The sequence below is a fragment of the Anoplolepis gracilipes genome, chromosome 17 (assembly GCF_047496725.1).
Source record: "Anoplolepis gracilipes chromosome 17, ASM4749672v1, whole genome shotgun sequence".
Classification (NCBI taxonomy): domain Eukaryota; kingdom Metazoa; phylum Arthropoda; class Insecta; order Hymenoptera; family Formicidae; genus Anoplolepis; species Anoplolepis gracilipes.
In genome coordinates, this window is record NC_132986.1 from 5122684 (window position 1) to 5139492 (window position 16809).

Sequence of the window (16809 nt, forward strand, 5' to 3'; positions counted from 1 at the left end):
ATCTGTTTAGTGCAATTCACTAAAATAAAAATTAATAAAAAATTAAATTGAGAAATCTGCATGCGAATTAATACGACGTAAACATGCGTAACAATAGCAAAAGCAGCGATGATAGCAACAATATTAATTATGCTATAAATAAATAAAATGTAAAGATGACGAGAAAGACGCATATCAGTCGTAAGTAGCGTCAGCAGATTGTAAAGCGGATTTAGTAGAGATGACAATAGCAAGTTACTGCATGTTAATAACTGTAGTGGAAATATGATTAGCTTTTGAAACTTATGTATTACATGTCTCTACCGCATTTTACTTTCGAATTAATTACATAGCTACACGTTAAACATTAGCACTATTAAAAGCTACATGCAAACACATGTTGTATTAGTAAGCGTTCTCGATTAGAGACATATCCGTAAGCGGTTTAACGGTTTTGAAGGGTCGTCTACTCTGCTCGTCGCAAAACAAATCAGATATAATTTCGATGGGAATGATGAAAATCAGCGGAAAATGGTATGACGCATCTCAAAAGCTCTTCACATATCTTTAACGTTTGTACACCCTGATTATGATTAACGAACTTACGGCTTCCTGCGTAATTAGTCATGAAACAAGAAAAGATCAGATGTATGTTAAATGGTTAAATAATGAGATATTCGAGGGTCTCTCCAAAAGTCGCTAGTGAACCGCGCACTCGATATCATTACCGATAATTTAATCGCGTGCGAATAAACTCGAGTATCCTCGAGTATAAAAGTATATATCAAGGACTGATAGAAAAGGATCGATCGATAGCGTAATTCTATAAAGAAGAACGCATAGAGATGAATCGGATAGCGGTCCAAGTGAAACGGCGCTCAATTTAGAAAATACGTCGCGTTGTATTTTATCGCAATAATACTGTTAATACACGACACTGCTCTCGCGCGAAAATGAAATCGCCCGAGACACAGCGGTAGAAACGGTATAATCGTCATTAAACTGTTCACACCGTTAACCAAGCTCACTCGCGCTCTACTGACCTCTCTATGAGTTTACGCATCTCCTCGGTGGTCATGCCGTCCTTGCCGCGAGCATTCACTGAAATAGAAAAACACACGGCACGATTGACACAACGATTAAACTACTACGACAACACGTAGCATGCAATTCGTGGAAGCTATATAAATGATTAGAATAAAAAAATAGAGAAAAACACATATAATCCACGCGGCGAGTCTTCTCCATTCACGACTCGCTCGCCATGCGATACGATCCGCATAATGCGAGCCGTCGTACGCCTAATAATGCCTAGTGCATATGAAAACGAGCATCAGTAGTAGGGCTGAATCGGAACGAGATCGTTTTTTCAAAAGGGAGCATGTTGCCGGATCAAATAAGATCCAAAGGGGAAAGGCGAGTCTTCGACTTTCCTATCGGATCGCGTCGAGATCCCAACTTCATGATATCCTTCATTCTACTCGTTCTCCGATCTGTCCCGCGAATCTTTCTACTGACCGCCATAGTTGCGGTTGACAAGCTGGTCACGATCACATTCGGCCTCGCTGATCTCATTGCTCTCCTTGCTGTCGTTGAAGCTGGAATTGTTCTGATCCTGGTGGTTTCTCGGTGGCGGTGGGGGCGGTTCCGGCGAATTGGAAATGGGAATATTGCGAGCCGAGCCTACGCTACGACGTCCGACCGATCCGCGAGATCCGTAATGATCGTAAGGTGCGCCGTATTGTCCATACTGCGATCCGTACTGGTCTTCCTCGGGAGCGCAATTAGCCGGGTCGTCGTATTCGGGCGAGAAGACATTGTGAGTGCCGCTACCGCCTCCTTGGGATGGTACTCGTGAATAACGGCCATTTTGACGCGGCTGTGAAAAAAATTAGCAATTTTTTTAACAGGGATTACTGATAGAATTTATAAAGCAAATTGTTCATAAAAAATGAAACGATCAAAAACTTGTTTAAATTATTTAATTAAATGTATAAAAAGATATAAAGCACCATAGATTGAGATCCAGAACGGCTGTGAGCAGAAGCATTAGTCGGATGTCCTACGGGTGGTCCCATGGTGCCAGAATGACCGTTTCCTGGATGGGGGAAGGTCTGGAACTGCATAGCCTTGCTCGGATCCATTTCCTCACGGAATCCCAAAAGATGGAAGGTAGCGTACGGGCAGATCTCATCCTCCATACCTGCAAATGGTTAATCAACCAGGGTAGACTCTGCCGCTATAGACGAAAAATCTACGAGACATGATTTGTCGAATGATAAAGATTGCTTTAAAGATTGTTTCTCGCGTGTAAAGTCCATTGTAACAAATGTTGACTTTAGTTTGATTCGAAATATAACCGAAAAAATTGGAAGCAATCTTTTCCTCTATTGATTTTACATGCTATTTCTATTCAAATTTAAACGAGCAAAAAATGTTTTTTACTCACTTTTGTTTCTTCTTTCCTCGATTCTCATTTTACGTTAAATTATTAAATCTTCAACAATTTCTCATGCGTATTAAAAATGTATTTAAATAGATTTTGCTTCAACTGACCCGGTCGTCTTATCAATTAATCACGCACACACACACACACAATTTCTGTTTTATATATAAAATGTTATTTTTTAAATTAAAATTAATCGTTGATAATTTCATCTATTTATTTTATTTAAACTTTGTATGAATAATGAATTTGAAATTTCTCTAATTAAAATCTAAATAACTATTTAAAATATTAAAAATATTTTTTATGCATTCTAAAAATCTGAAATCGATACGACGATAACGGGCATAGAAATTTTTATCCTAGACTTTTTTGTCTCAGAAAGATAATGAATGACGATGAGTAAATAAATGTAATTCTTCCCAAAGTGATTTGTGTCATTTGTCGGCGTGCTATGAACGCAGGCATGCGAAAACGTGCAACATCGAAAAATGTGTCATTAAAATGACACGAAATTCATCAAATTTGAGGGGGGACTTACGAAGACCGCCAGCAACATCGCCGGCTCCGGCCTGTGATTATCGATCTCGTAGGGCGATCGGACGAATGCCGGATGCCCCCGTTAATCAAAAATGCTCTTTTACCAACCTCTATGCGAGAGACCGTCTGCGCTGCCCATACGTGGTGGCGGCGGGCATCTTCTGTTGGGCGCATAGTGACTCAATTCCTCATACATGTGCCGTCTCGGATCCCACGTCGAGTGACTCCTTATCGAGCCAGTTCCACCTATCGAACACATACTACAAAGGTCGTACGACACGCTGGCGCCTATCAAGATTTATTCCTACCAAACTGACCAACTTTTTTCTCTTCAAAGAACTGGAGATTCTGGGGAGGGTATTCCTTTTTCTCTCTTTTTTTTTAAAGGCACGATTAATATGTATAAATCGGTGCAGTCGACACTCGTTAGGCACCAACGGCGTGGTAAGCGCAAACAAATAGAAACGAACGTTATTTTCGCTGGAGGAACATATACATCTCGACATAACGTATATAAGAACATTTGGAAGCGAGAGGCAAACGAAATAAAAAAACTGGCAATGTATGGTCGTGTATATGGCTTCTGTCTGGTCTAAGGGTTGTGTAACACTGGTCGGGAGCTTAACGATGTATGATATATGCTATGATAAAATGTGTATTTCTTGAGAAAAGATGAAAGAAGGAACTATCGTGCCGATGCGACAACAACTACACAAGTAGTAGTCGAAACTGGTCTAAAAGGTAAGTGTTGGCAGTTGTGGCTTACTTATAACTGTACCTCGCTTGATACGATCGCATGTATTGTAGTTGGAACCAGGTACAGGTGGCAGTTTGCGATTCGGTGGCGCGATGTATCCCAGTTCGTCACGAAGATCGGATCTGCGTTTATCTAGAGTTGCGCCGCCAACACCGGTTTGCTGATAGACTACGTCATCTATAATAAAGTGAACATGCAATCTAATAAACATGAACGCACATATCATTTTAATATAATACTTTTGATATCATTGTTAGTCAATATAGATTACATTGATTATGCCATCACCCACGCTTGTGAAATAAAAGGAAGAGGAAAATTAAGAAGGCGGGATATTTCGAGGAGATTGCAAGATAGGGTGGCCGACGCGTGGATCAATCGTCGGGAAATTATTATGACAATATTATAAAATAGTATATTGTTACGCTTAATATCTATAGATATTATAGCGTATAAATTATCGCATTTAGTTTATAGATTAATAGCGTTCACATAAGATTATTAACGCAATTTTATTTCCCGATGAATTTCCACCATCTTTATGCGACTTAACAGGTAAAAGTAATAAAAAATAATTTGTATACATTGTCCCTCGTAATATTTCTCGTCGGCTGAAGAGATACCTCGCAGCCGCGTTTGTTCCGGACCTCGAGTTCTCCTCGAGAGCGCCACGCAAATGACAACTATTCCTACTATTATGACAACGACCGTCGCGCCGACCGGCACCACCACGTTTACGTCAAGCCAGCTGGGTAACCACGGGAAATAACGTCTTACGTCCGCGGTGTTGTCGTTACCGCCGTTACGTACGGGAGGTGCGATCGTGCCTGTTCGAGAAAAGAAATGGAACAAAAAAGATTAGAAGACCGTTACCTTTATCGCTACCGTGGCCCTTTCCCCTAAGTACGCAGATCACGATGACGGCAACGATTATAACGAGAATAGCTGCTACCACCGGCACGACCAGATTTAAATTAGCCATAAAAATTTTCATCGGGTCCTCGTCGTTGCCACCACCGTTCACATCCGGTAGCTCGCGGGCCGGTGCAATGGTGCCTGGAACAAAAAATGTTTCGGCCTTAATCCAGCCACCATTGGCACCGGCTACGAGGCGCCGTTGCGAACGTCAGACAGACTCATACTCACCGCCAGTCACCGTCAATGTCGCGAATTCATATTCGGCCACAGCGAAACCAGCATTATTGTGAGCCGTAACGCGTAAATGATACCAGCTAGCGGGATCCAGATCCAGTACTACGAAATTACCACCCGGCTTGACATTATTCGAGACCTGGTTCCATTCCTGCTGATGCCTACAAAAATGCGCTTTTAACTATCGATTTCAATTAAATTGTACGTACAAACTTGCCAAGAATTTTATCTCTTTGTCTTACTTCTTTTTGTGTTCAACAACAAAATATAACATCGGGCAGCCACCGTCCGACCAGGCGCTCAAGTGTAGAGTGATGCTATTCGTAGATACTTCGATAAATCTCGCTGCTTCGGGAATGATTGGTTTGGAGCCCTTTGTACGCGTATTCAGGATGTCCGAAGGATCGCCGATTCCAATTCTAGAAATTGTCATTGTTATGTATAAAATTCCTCATCACGCATTTTGTTAGATTACAGTTTTAATAGTAGATAAAGTTACCCGTTATAAGCCGTGACATAGATTTGATATCGAGAACCGCACCACAAGTTTTCAAGAGTATATTTTTGTGCCGTGGAACTGATCTGAACAGTTTCCCAGTCGCCAAATTCGGGTTTATAGTGAATTGTATAACCGTGAATCGGGGCATTATCGGTCGGATGTGGGCGTAATTTCATCGTCAAAGAATTTGTAGTGGTGGCAGTAAGTGTGACCTGTGGCGAATGCGGAGGAGCTGCGAACGTAATGTTAATTTCAGTATAATCGACAGAGTTAAAATTAATAGACAACATTTTCGGAATATTCATGTACCGTGTACGACCAACTGATGAGTCACAGTATCGTGTCCAAAGGAGTTTTCCACGTAGCAAGAATATTCTCCGGCGTCCGCGCGGTCGACTTCCTTGATAAATAGTGATCCCTCGGGTAATTGTCTCAGTCGGTCGCTTGGTTGAAGAGTCGCGCCTCGTACTTTCCATGTTACTTCCGGTGCGGGCACGCCAACGGTGAGACACGGCAGCTTTACATCTTCCTTATAGTTTGCGGTGAATTTGTCATCAAACGATGCGATCTTGGCTGGTACTGTAAAAGTACGCATAAATATAAAAATTAGAAACAGTTTTTAATTCTATAAAAAATTTTAATCAAGTTACAAATTTAATTTAACTAAAATACAAAATTTTTTAAATAAAGACATTAGAAGACATTACCTCGAACGCTTGGACCTAGAGTCACAATCTTAGAAGCTTCACCTTCGCCGATATTTGTGCTAGCAGTTACCCAAAAGTCATATCTAACTTGTTTGTCCAATCCAGATGCTTCGTGAGTAAGTTGATTCGGCAATACTTTTTGACTAGTTGGTTCCTCGGCTTTGTCAGCTTTCGTATAAACGGTATACTGAGAAATAACTCCGTTGGGCTGGCTAGGTGGTCGCCACGAGATAAGAATGGATTCCGCGGACATGACCAGAGCTTTGATAGCGATTGGAGCTTCAGGTGCTGAAAAAATTTATTAGAAATATTAATTTTGTTTATATGCTGAAAATAATTGTAGAAAACACACTTAGAAGTCTCAATGTAATCAGAGATTTATTTGATGCAGATACAAAAGTCCTCGCACACACACAAAATCGCTATATTTCGCAGTCCGTTTCGCATGTTTCTCGCTCGCTCGCTCGCTCGACCTCTAGCCCAAAAACGCCACGTGTGTCTCCGCGTAGACCTGTTCAGATGCACGCGCTGTTCCAACGGACTAATACAAATATATATATATATATATATATATATATATATATATATATATATATATATACATATATATATTATTAGCCTGCTAATAATTGCATTCGGTCAACCAAACTTTACTTATTTTCCCTCATAATTTATAAATTTTTTTTGTATCGATAATTTTCTTTTTATTGTCATAAAAGCAGCGATGACTTTGCTGTTTTTATAACAATAAGAAAATATTTTTTGATATAAAAAATATGAAAATCATCGCATGATTACTACTGTATTTTTAAACGCGAATTATATATTATATATTCGAAATATATGCCTCTGTATATACGTTGAGTATTTTTTAAAATTACCATCTTGTTCGGTCTGGCAGTGAATTGGTGCGGACTTGACGCCATCTCCGCCGGAAGTGAAAGCCAAAACTTGCATACTATAGTTCGTGTACTTCTTGAGGCCGTGCAAAATGGTTTCGCTGGAAGATGTGATCTTGGTATCCTTTGTATTTTCATCGTACCACATGTCGGACGGGCCATAGATAACCTGAAATAAATATTTAAAGATGTCGTTGCTAAATGTTTATTCTTCTCAAATTGCGTTTTCACTTACTTTATAGCCAGTGATAACACCGTTAGCCGCGATAAGAGGTGGTGACATCCAGGACACTCTGATAGTCTGAGAAGTGAGAGTCGTGCAAGTGGTGTCGTGCGGTGGTTGTTCGGGTACGCCTTCCGCGGTGTGCTGTCTGCGTTCTTCGCTCATCGGTCCGGAGCCGACTTTGTTGAATGCCTGAACGACCACGCCGTATTGCGTATAAGTCTTGAGATTAACGATCTGCAGATGATGATGTTCCTTTCCATCTTCCTTAGAGAACTCGACAGTCTCAAACATGTACGGTTTGTCCGCCGACTGTCTGTATCCTACGTAGTAGCCAAGAATTTCACCGTTCCAATCCTCGCGTGGTGGTGGTTTCCATGTTACCTGACGAAATATATTTATTGTTAATATCGTTACACATTCTGAAGTAGTCACCGCGCATTCTGATTGTTACCTTGAGCGTATGCTGATCGAGAGCGTCCACCTTGACCGAGGTTGGCGGACCCGTGGGTGCCTCTTCAGCGGTAATAATAGTGACCATGTCGGACGGATCGGACGTGCCAATTTCATTCTCAGCGACGATTCGAAGATGATACGTAGTTGCGGGCCTTAGATTATATACTCCAGCCACATTCTGTTGCGAGCCAGGTACGAGCACTCTGTCGATATCGGTTTCCCAAGAACCTTTGCTGATCTTGTATTCAATGACATATCGCTTGATAGGACTGTTTCCGTCGTAAGGTGCAGCCCATGATAATTGCACTGAACGTCCTGATTTATCCAACACCTTGAGACCATAAGGAACTTCCGGCACCTCTATAAAAAAAAATTATAAAAGTGAGATCCAAGTGTTTCATCGAACATCTGTTGATATTGCATTATTCATAATTAAATAAATGAACCTTGTACAATCATGTTAATGCTAGTATCATCACTGCCAAAAGCATTCGTAGCTACGCAAGTAAACAAGGCAGAGTCGCTTCTCTCGGTTCGTTTGATGCTCAAGTCGGACAGTACTCCATTGGCTAAGATTTCTTCGCGAATAGTGTAACGAGGATCGCTCTTTGTGTCTAGCCTTTTGTTATTCATATTCCATAAGATGCCGATTGGTTTCTCTCCTTGCGCTTCGCATTGCAATACAGCCGGTTCTCCACGACGAGCGGTCTGATTTCTTAATTTAATTTCAAATTGAGGAGGAGCTAAAAAAGATATTGCATAATAACAGTATGTAAAACGTAAACGTAATTATATTAAATATTGTTAAAAAAGATGAGAATGTAAAGTACCTTGAACTGAAATGAGAATGACAGCCGACAGGCCTGATCCAATGCCGTTAACAGCCTCGCAAAGATAATAGCCTTCGTTCGTCTTTTGGATATTATTAATGGACAGAGTTCCATCTTCTACACTAATATCAGGATTACTCAATTTCAAGTCAGTGTAATCTCCCGGCGTATCCCCTGTAAAGTAGAACAAACGTTAATTAATTAATGCACGTTTGAAAAGTCCTTTATATTTGTCAAGCTGCGGCTGCAAATGCACACTTACCAGCAGCTCTCTTCCATGTGACTTGAGGCTTGGGGAATCCGTCGGCTTTGCATTCAACTCGCGCATCAGATCCTTGAGCGAATGCCTTATCAGTGGGTTCCAGAATCCAACGAGGAGGTACTGTTACAGAATAAATAGATTAGTCGCGTTGCACTATTTTACAACATGGAATTTTACAGTATCCAGGAGCCAGTCGCTTATAAAAACTCGAGTTGTTTACTTTTGAGAAAACAAGTTATTGTTTATCGTAATAATATTCTTATAATTACAGTTAAACGTTACAATTATGTTCATGAATAATATATCGTTCTTTGCTTTTAAATTCCATAAAATATAAAATACTAATAAGAATAAAGTTAAATATGTGGAGGCAACAAGCACACTTGGAAAATTTGTGAAATAACAAAATCGTTTGTCCAAAGATAGTTAATAAAATTGTTGCTTAAGAGTTATACATATATTTTGATATTTTTAATCTTATTATATAAAATGGACAAGAACTCGAATTATAAAAACCAGTTTTGTCGCGTGCAGGACAAAACGCGACACGCTCCTGCTACTGCGAATAGAGAGTATAGTATAGCATGCGGGATTCTGAAATGATTATACGGGTATCTAATGCATGAAGAGACAGAAAGAAAGGGAGACGTGATGCGGGCAAAAAGAGAGATTACGGATCCAGCTCTGAAAGAGTTCAATAGCGAACATGCACGAAGCGCTATTAAATTTGTACTCGAGCATAGTGCATCATGCTATATCGCGTTTACGAATAATACTCAATATTATATTCGTTCAATTATAACTGCATGCATATTAAATGTCTCTCTACTAGGCTACATACGCGTCTACAAAATGAACAAGGCAAGACGTGTGGTGAGGTGGCGAGGGGGCGAGGAGAGAGAACGTGTTGGGGGAATTCATTCGTGGAGGTAGGGCTATGAATTTATCGAGGGGTGAGAATTCTGAGATGCGGTTGGTTGGATGGTCGGTCGGTCATCTTAGAGAACAAGGACGCATTTTAGCGCGATGGGGGTACGGTGAGGTATAAATCGACACTCGAATGTAACGAGACGAATATAATATGCAACTCGCATGTGTCAGACCTACGCAATTCTGCGATCGCAAATAAGTAGCAATTAGATTAGAGTCATTTGTGCTACGGGAATGGCGAACGCGTTCGTGAAGGATGTAGAAAACGCGATGAGACTTGCGTGCGAAAGGAGGATACATCCTGAGCGTCGCGTTAATTCGCCGCAGGGATGATCGAAGCCAACGTAAAAAATCGCAGAAGAACGGCTGACGATGAGAGCAAGATAACGAGGCGGGTAAAATAAACGAGGAAAGGCCAATGGCTCGGCATAAGCTATTGATTTTTGGACCACGAAGGGCTTTAGTTTGATCTTGGCTCGCTTGAAAAAACTGACGAATACGTAGTAAAGAGGAGAATTACAACAGATAAAAGTAAATGTAGATAGAGACAAGAAAGATAAAGGCAAGAAAGAGGCAGAGACAAAGAGTATGAAAGGAAAGTGGCAAGACAGTGAGAGAGAGAGAGAGAGAGAGAGAGAGAGAGAGAGAGAGAGAGAGAAAGAGAGAACGCGCGAGAAGGTCGTTAACGGCGACGAAAGCAACGCGCTGCGTACAAGTTGAATCGGGCCTCGGACGAGCGCCGAATCAACGGAAATTTTCAGAAAAGCTTTTCGCCAACAGGGAAAAACACACGATCAACTTTACAGCAACGATGAATAAGATGCAATCCAATCAATCCAAGCCTGCGCTCATATAATACTTTCGCGGCATCTGCGCACGGCTGCATTTTCATTCCAAAACTTTTGCTTAACCATCATTATCAATTATCATTATCGTGTCATTCTCAGTGCTCCGTTCTTTATTCTGGACCTAACCGTGGACTCGTAAGGTTGCCTCGTGGACCGTCTTGCCTGACGGATTACTAGCGACACACGCGTAACGTCCGTCGTGATCCGGTGTTACCGGCTCGATCAGTAGTATACTCGTCCGTGGGCCAAGTTTCCCGATGTTGTATCCCAAGTACTGCGGCAACGATTCGCCCTTGTAGGTCCAGACAATCTCGATCGGCGTGTCACCGACCGGTACCATGCATGCCAATTGAGCGGCCTGCCCGGCAAAGATCGGTCGGTCTCCAAAATCGAACGGACTGATCCGTGGCAGGACTGCAACGGAATGGCAGGTAGATCCATGCTCTTACAACCATCCTTTTCTTCTAGTCTTTCAATGTCGAATGGTCGCGTCCATCGTTATTTCTGCTCATTCTCTGTACGTAATATGCTCGTCGTTCAAGAATCTAAGGTTGCCTTCCCTCTTTCTTTTCAGCGCCGTCCTTCTCTGCATGACGCGATACATTCGTAAATAATCGATGATACTAAACTAATTATACGAAATAATCGAGATTAACTCTGACAGATTTGACTAATGCGGTATTATTTCGGTAATCGAGTAATCGAGTAATCGAGATGAGAGAAGGGATACGGAATGACAGAGAGTGAGAGACAGTTCTGGGCCGGGAAAGAACGGGAGACACGGCTTGTCTCGTAATATCGACCGTTTGTACTCAATTCCAACGATCGTGGGCACAAACTACGTACGCCTATGCGAACCAGTTAAACGATTTAATCTCGTTACAAGGAAGACAATTCTCTATAGACAAAAGGAAACAGTATGCGCCGAGCAATGCAAGACTTCCAGACAACACATATCTCGTAATAATATCATCGCAACAGTCAGGGCGGACAGATTGGAAATTTTACGACGTGTATGAAAGCGGCAGCAAGGGTAACAAATCTAACATATCGAAAAAAACTACTGAGATATTGGATAAATATATATATATATATATGTATTTATATATATAAATATAAATCTACAACCGAATAAAAAGGTAAACGTACCACTGCTTTCCGCTCAAATAGTAACACGCATACAAAACGGTAGTACTCTCACTACGCGTACGCCCGTTAAACACCATCATCATGCCGCGCGGTTTCGCTTTATGTTAAAGAAAATATATGTATATACTTTATATATTTTTTAAATCTTTTTTTTTTCTGTTTTATACTGGATGCTTTTGTGATCGTGTGTTTACGCTTTCTCTGTACCGTTCACTTTGAGATGGGCACTGTGCCGTGCACTGCCCGCTGGATTATCGGCGACGCAAGCATACTCTCCGGCGTGCTCTCCCTTGACAGCGGATATCGTCAGGGCCGAGACTCTATCCCCCACCGGGGTGATACCCACTTCGTCGCTTACTTCTAAGTGGCGGCCCTTGAACAACCACTTGAGCGAAATCGGCGTGTCCCCCTTCACGACCGCGCAATGGACGATTATCAGATCGCCGGAGTTGGTTTCGTCAAACGCGAACGGCTGCAGATATGGAGCGACTGCCGAGAAATAGAGAACGGACAGAGACTAGAGACAACAAGCAATAATACCGAGAGAAAAAGAGAGAAAGAGAGAGAGAGAGAGAGAGAGAGAAAAAGAGAAAGACACGCGAGCGAAAATGAATATTTTCGCTTATCAAGGCGGATGTGTATCGCACGGTCTCTGGCGCGATTAGCTCAATCCCTGTAACAGCCTGCTCTCGTGCCTGATCGCGTCCGCAAAAATCGCGATTAATCTTCATTTTACGGGATTAATCGATAAGAACGCGACGGATATTTGAGCGGAAAACGATTTCGATAAAATATCTCTACAGGAGAAGCGGTGATCTAGGATAATGGATAAGAAAGGAGAGGTGAAAATGAAAACCAGATATAGGCGGATTTGCAAGGCTCAAGGAAATATCGAGTAGATCCTTGCTAATCAGTATGCACCGTTCACAATGAGATCGGCCGAGAGCTCGTGCCTGCCGGCAAGGTTTTCCGCGACACACGTGTACGTTCCAGCGTGGGTCGCCTGGACGGATCCTATGCTCAGTATTGCGCCACGTCCGCCTAGATCCACGATCGAGATTCCAGAGTGCGGCGAGATCGCATGACCGTTTAAGGTCCAACGAAGCTTCAAGGGTGGATCGCCCTCGACCACTGCGCACGGTACCGTTACTACTTGACCCGAGTTAAGCGGCTCCTCGCCGAAAGCGAATGGCAATAATTTCGGAATGACTGGAAGAAAGAAAAAGAGATCAGAAGAGGAGAGAAAGAGTCACAGACTAAATCAACGTTGAACGATGAAACCGCGATTTAGAGAATAGAAGATGGAAACTCCTCTTCACTTCTTTCTTCGTTTCTTCTTGCTCCCCCCTGTTTTGCGATTTGTATTATGGAATGTGTCGTTTTTTTTTTTCGTATTGTATTTCTGGCGCTATATGTTTCGCGATGCTAATCAACAAGAAAATTAATAAAGAGAATACATATATAAAAGGAGAGTGTCTGAGAAATGTCACGTCCAATAATAACATTCGTACGTTGCTAAATAATAGCGAACTCTAGAGAACATAGACACACGCCGTGCTATGAATATGACAAGCGAGGAAACGGATTGCAGAGAAACTTAGAGAAAAATAACGACGTGAAATAGGAATATAAAATTAAAGCAAGATTGATAGAGAGAAATTATGAAACAAATAATTAAAGGACGGAAAGGATTATTTTCGGAAGAAAAAGATGGCTAAATATACAAATGCGAATCGCGAGCATAGATTTGTCGAAAGGTGTACCATTCACGTCCAAGGTGACTGAATGAGAAATTGATCCAGCCGCGTTTGAAGCAACGCAGGTATACTCTCCAGCGTGTCGCGCAGCTACCGATTCAATGGTCAGTTGTTTGACGCGCTTTCCGCTATCGGACACAATCACGTCGCTGTGATAAGATTGTATAGGACGGCCGTCGAAGGTCCAAGTGATCTCCAGAGGAGAATCGCCTTTAGTCACAACGCACTGCACCGATACCAAGTCCCCGGCGTTAACGGGCTCCTCGCCGAAAGAGATCGGTGCTATCTGTGGAGAGACTGCGATACGAACGCAAGATAAAGCAAGATTCGAAGAAAATAGGAAAACGACATATATATTTTTACTTGCAAAGTCCGATGAGTAGACACTTTTAAATATTTGGCGTCCAGAATCCAGAAGAATGACGAACGAACAATTTCTTTCTTCGAAATGGCGTGAATACGAATAGACGTAGCAAGGGGAAAGTAATTAAAATTGAAAGTAATTATATTTTTTATATGGATCTTCAAGGATAGATCTTGTTATCAACGATAGCGTTAGCAATTTTTTATTAGGAAGGATAGAATTTTTGAAGTATTACGGGATAAAGTGCTGACGATGATACTATACGTCTTAACATGCGATTTTTTAGTACCATTGACCGATAAAATGGCAGAACGGCTGACGGATCCGACCAGGTTGCTCGCGACGCAGCTATATTCGCCAGCATGACGGGCAGTAACGGATTCAATAGTCAGAACAGATGTCTTTTTTCCGGTATTTGTAATTGTTATATCGGGATGATTGAGACGCGTAATAAGTTCGCCATTTAAACTCCATCGTATTTCAATCGGTAGATCGCCCTTCAAAATACTACACATCGCAGAAACTTGCTCGCCCCAATTAGCAGGTTCTTCGCTGATGGAAAATGGAGCGATCTGTGGAGCGACTAAAAAATAATCGTAAAAAAACGATCACTATATCGTACATAAACGATTATATAAATTCCTCGATCGGCAAGAATCATAAAATACACATATATTTATATATTTTATCGAGCAAACGTACTTTGCCTTCATAATCAATTTTTCTAGATGATCGATTAATCGATTGATTTCTTCAATTTTTTTAAATATGCATTTTGTTTAATTATTCGTAATTATATTCGTACGTGATCAATTGCCAATTATACCTCACTCGATGGGATAGTTATATCGATTTTAAAGGAGTACCGATGTTATTGTCATTAACGCGTGGAAAGGAATACGATTTCATCTAACAATAAGTATGCTTGCAGGCAGATTAGTGGGCTCAATTTCTCGATCTCAGCGAGGCATTTTACTTCATGCAGTGCTGTACCATTTACGATCAGAGTAGCGGAGTAGCTTGTCGCTCCGGCGGCGTTCGACACCGTGCAAGTATATTCCCCGGCGTGTCTCGGGCTCACAGCCTCGATAGCCAGTACACTGATTCGCTTGCCAGTACTTGAAATAGATATATCTGCATAATTTTCTTTGGTGATAGGTTCGCCGTTCAGCGCCCACGATACCTCGATCGGCAGGTCGCCCTTCACGATCGTGCAGACCGCCGAGACCGCCTCGCCCCAATTCGCGGGCTCGTCGCTGATCGAGAACGACGCAATCTGCGGAGCGACTGAAAACGAGATTTTCCAAGACGTGTCAAATCTATTCACAGACACCTCTGATTCGAATACCTGTCGTGCCAACATCTAGTACGCGAAAAAATCAAAAAATGCTGTTCCTTGGAAAATTTTCCAATTTATGTGAATTAATGTTTCATTATTGTTTCACGCTCCTGTAAATATATTTTTTTTATTGCTGTACTTATTTGATTTCGCTGCACGCGTTTGTCATATGTATATATGTAAGTGATAAAAAATAAAAAAACTTCGACTTTGAGAAAGATAGGAAAAATGTAATGAAATGTAAATGTTGGTAGTATCGTTATCGTTTTATGGGAGATAGCGAGCTGCAAAATTTCCGCAGTCACAGTGAATATACGTGATGAGAAGCCAGACGACAGACAGACGCGTCCTCATCGTCCCCCGTACTCGACAAGGCGTAAAAGATTGTTGAGAAGATGAGTGAGGAAGTTGAAGGGGATGATGAAAAGGAGGAACGTTTTGTCTTCTATGGCCGGCGGAGAAAGAATAGTCGCGAGACGAGATATCGCATGTGTATGCATGCGCGCGTGTTACCGTTTACAGCTAGAGCGGCTGTATGACTGGAAGCTCCGGCTTTGTTCGACGCGGTGCAAGTGTACTCGCCGGCGTGTCTGGCCGCGACAGCATCGATCGACAGGACGCTGAGACGCTTGCCCTTCGTTATAGAGAACTGATCTGCGCTCTCGGCGGATATCGGCTCGCCGTTGAAAGCCCAGGCAATGTCCATCGGGAAGTCCCCCTTGAGGATGGAGCAGGTCGCGGAGATTGCCTCGCCCGAGTTCACCGGCTCGTCGCCGAACGTGAACGGGAAGATCTGCGGAGCAACTGCGATCGCGAATCGCGCGTGAGAAATAAAAGCTCGACAGTTAGCTACGACACGTCGATGAAACTCCCCTTCGCGAATTACGTTGCTCGCGGTCCTCGCGAAATCGGTCGTCGGCAGTAATTGCGGCGATCAGGAGCAAAGGTATCGTATTATGAGACAATGCGATGATGAGGGGTGGTTTACGATGAATTATAAATCGCAGTGATGGATTAAGCAAGTGCTATATGACGTTTAGCTGACGTGCAGGTGTGCTGCTGGAGATAAGTAGGTACCGTTGACGGCGAGGGTTGTCGAATGGCTGACGTTGCCGGCCTTGTTCGTAGCTACACACGTATACTCGCCCGCGTGTCTCGCAGCCACGGATTCAATGCTGAGAGCGCTCATATGTTTATTAATCTTCGTAATCGTGATATCCGAATCGTGCGGATTAATCGTATGTCCATTAAGCTTCCAAGTGATCTTTATGGGAGAATCGCCTTTTGTAATAGAACACGTCACGGAAACCATGTCGCCCGAATTCGCCGGTCCATCACTAATCGTGAAAGGCCCTATATGTGGCGCAACTATAATATTATGATAACAAATATCAGCCGATTTCCACAACCGTTAAATCTAAATTATATAACATAATACATTAGAAACTTTTTCATTAAGTATATATATGTATATATAAAATAAAAATATATATATATTTATATTTATATATAATAAAGCATCACAATCCCTCTGTTCGAGTAAAATTATTTTTTTACCACGCAAATAGCATTTTTTATTTTTGTTCCTAACGTCGCTGAAATTTAAAAAAAATATTGACACACACGAGATTTTTCTATAAATTCTTTCTTTTTTACACGGAAAAGGAAAACT

General features: G+C 41.9%; 1 protein-coding gene across 50 annotated transcripts in view; it reads right to left on the reverse strand.

Moving 5' to 3' along the window:
• Dscam1 (Down syndrome cell adhesion molecule 1) overlaps positions 1-16809 on the reverse strand; it is a 69392-nt gene that overhangs the window by 4071 nt on the left and 48512 nt on the right. For 28 of the 50 annotated variants that reach the window (XM_072909795.1, XM_072909760.1, XM_072909772.1 and 25 more), the window contains 17 exons: positions 8751-8870; positions 8489-8662; positions 8105-8401; positions 7657-8018; positions 7215-7586; positions 6962-7148; positions 6081-6368; positions 5683-5952; positions 5374-5605; positions 5117-5293; positions 4869-5035; positions 4307-4549; positions 3732-3899; positions 3074-3211; positions 1992-2182; positions 1498-1858; positions 1023-1080 (listed from right to left, as the gene is read on the reverse strand). In XM_072909795.1, coding sequence (XP_072765896.1) covers positions 1023-1080; positions 1498-1858; positions 1992-2182; positions 3074-3211; positions 3732-3899; positions 4307-4549; positions 4869-5035; positions 5117-5293; positions 5374-5605; positions 5683-5952; positions 6081-6368; positions 6962-7148; positions 7215-7586; positions 7657-8018; positions 8105-8401; positions 8489-8662; positions 8751-8870 — 3805 coding nt within the window. Of the gene's footprint in view, positions 1-1022; positions 1081-1497; positions 1859-1991; positions 2183-3073; positions 3212-3731; positions 3900-4306; positions 4550-4595; positions 4779-4868; positions 5036-5116; positions 5294-5373; positions 5606-5682; positions 5953-6080; positions 6369-6961; positions 7149-7214; positions 7587-7656; positions 8019-8104; positions 8402-8488; positions 8663-8750; positions 8871-12598; positions 12887-13440; positions 13732-14087; positions 14382-14791; positions 15086-15650; positions 15942-16214; positions 16506-16809 lie in introns of all 50 variants that reach the window. The other 22 variants (XM_072909782.1, XM_072909787.1, XM_072909788.1 and 19 more) reach the window with 16 other exon arrangements.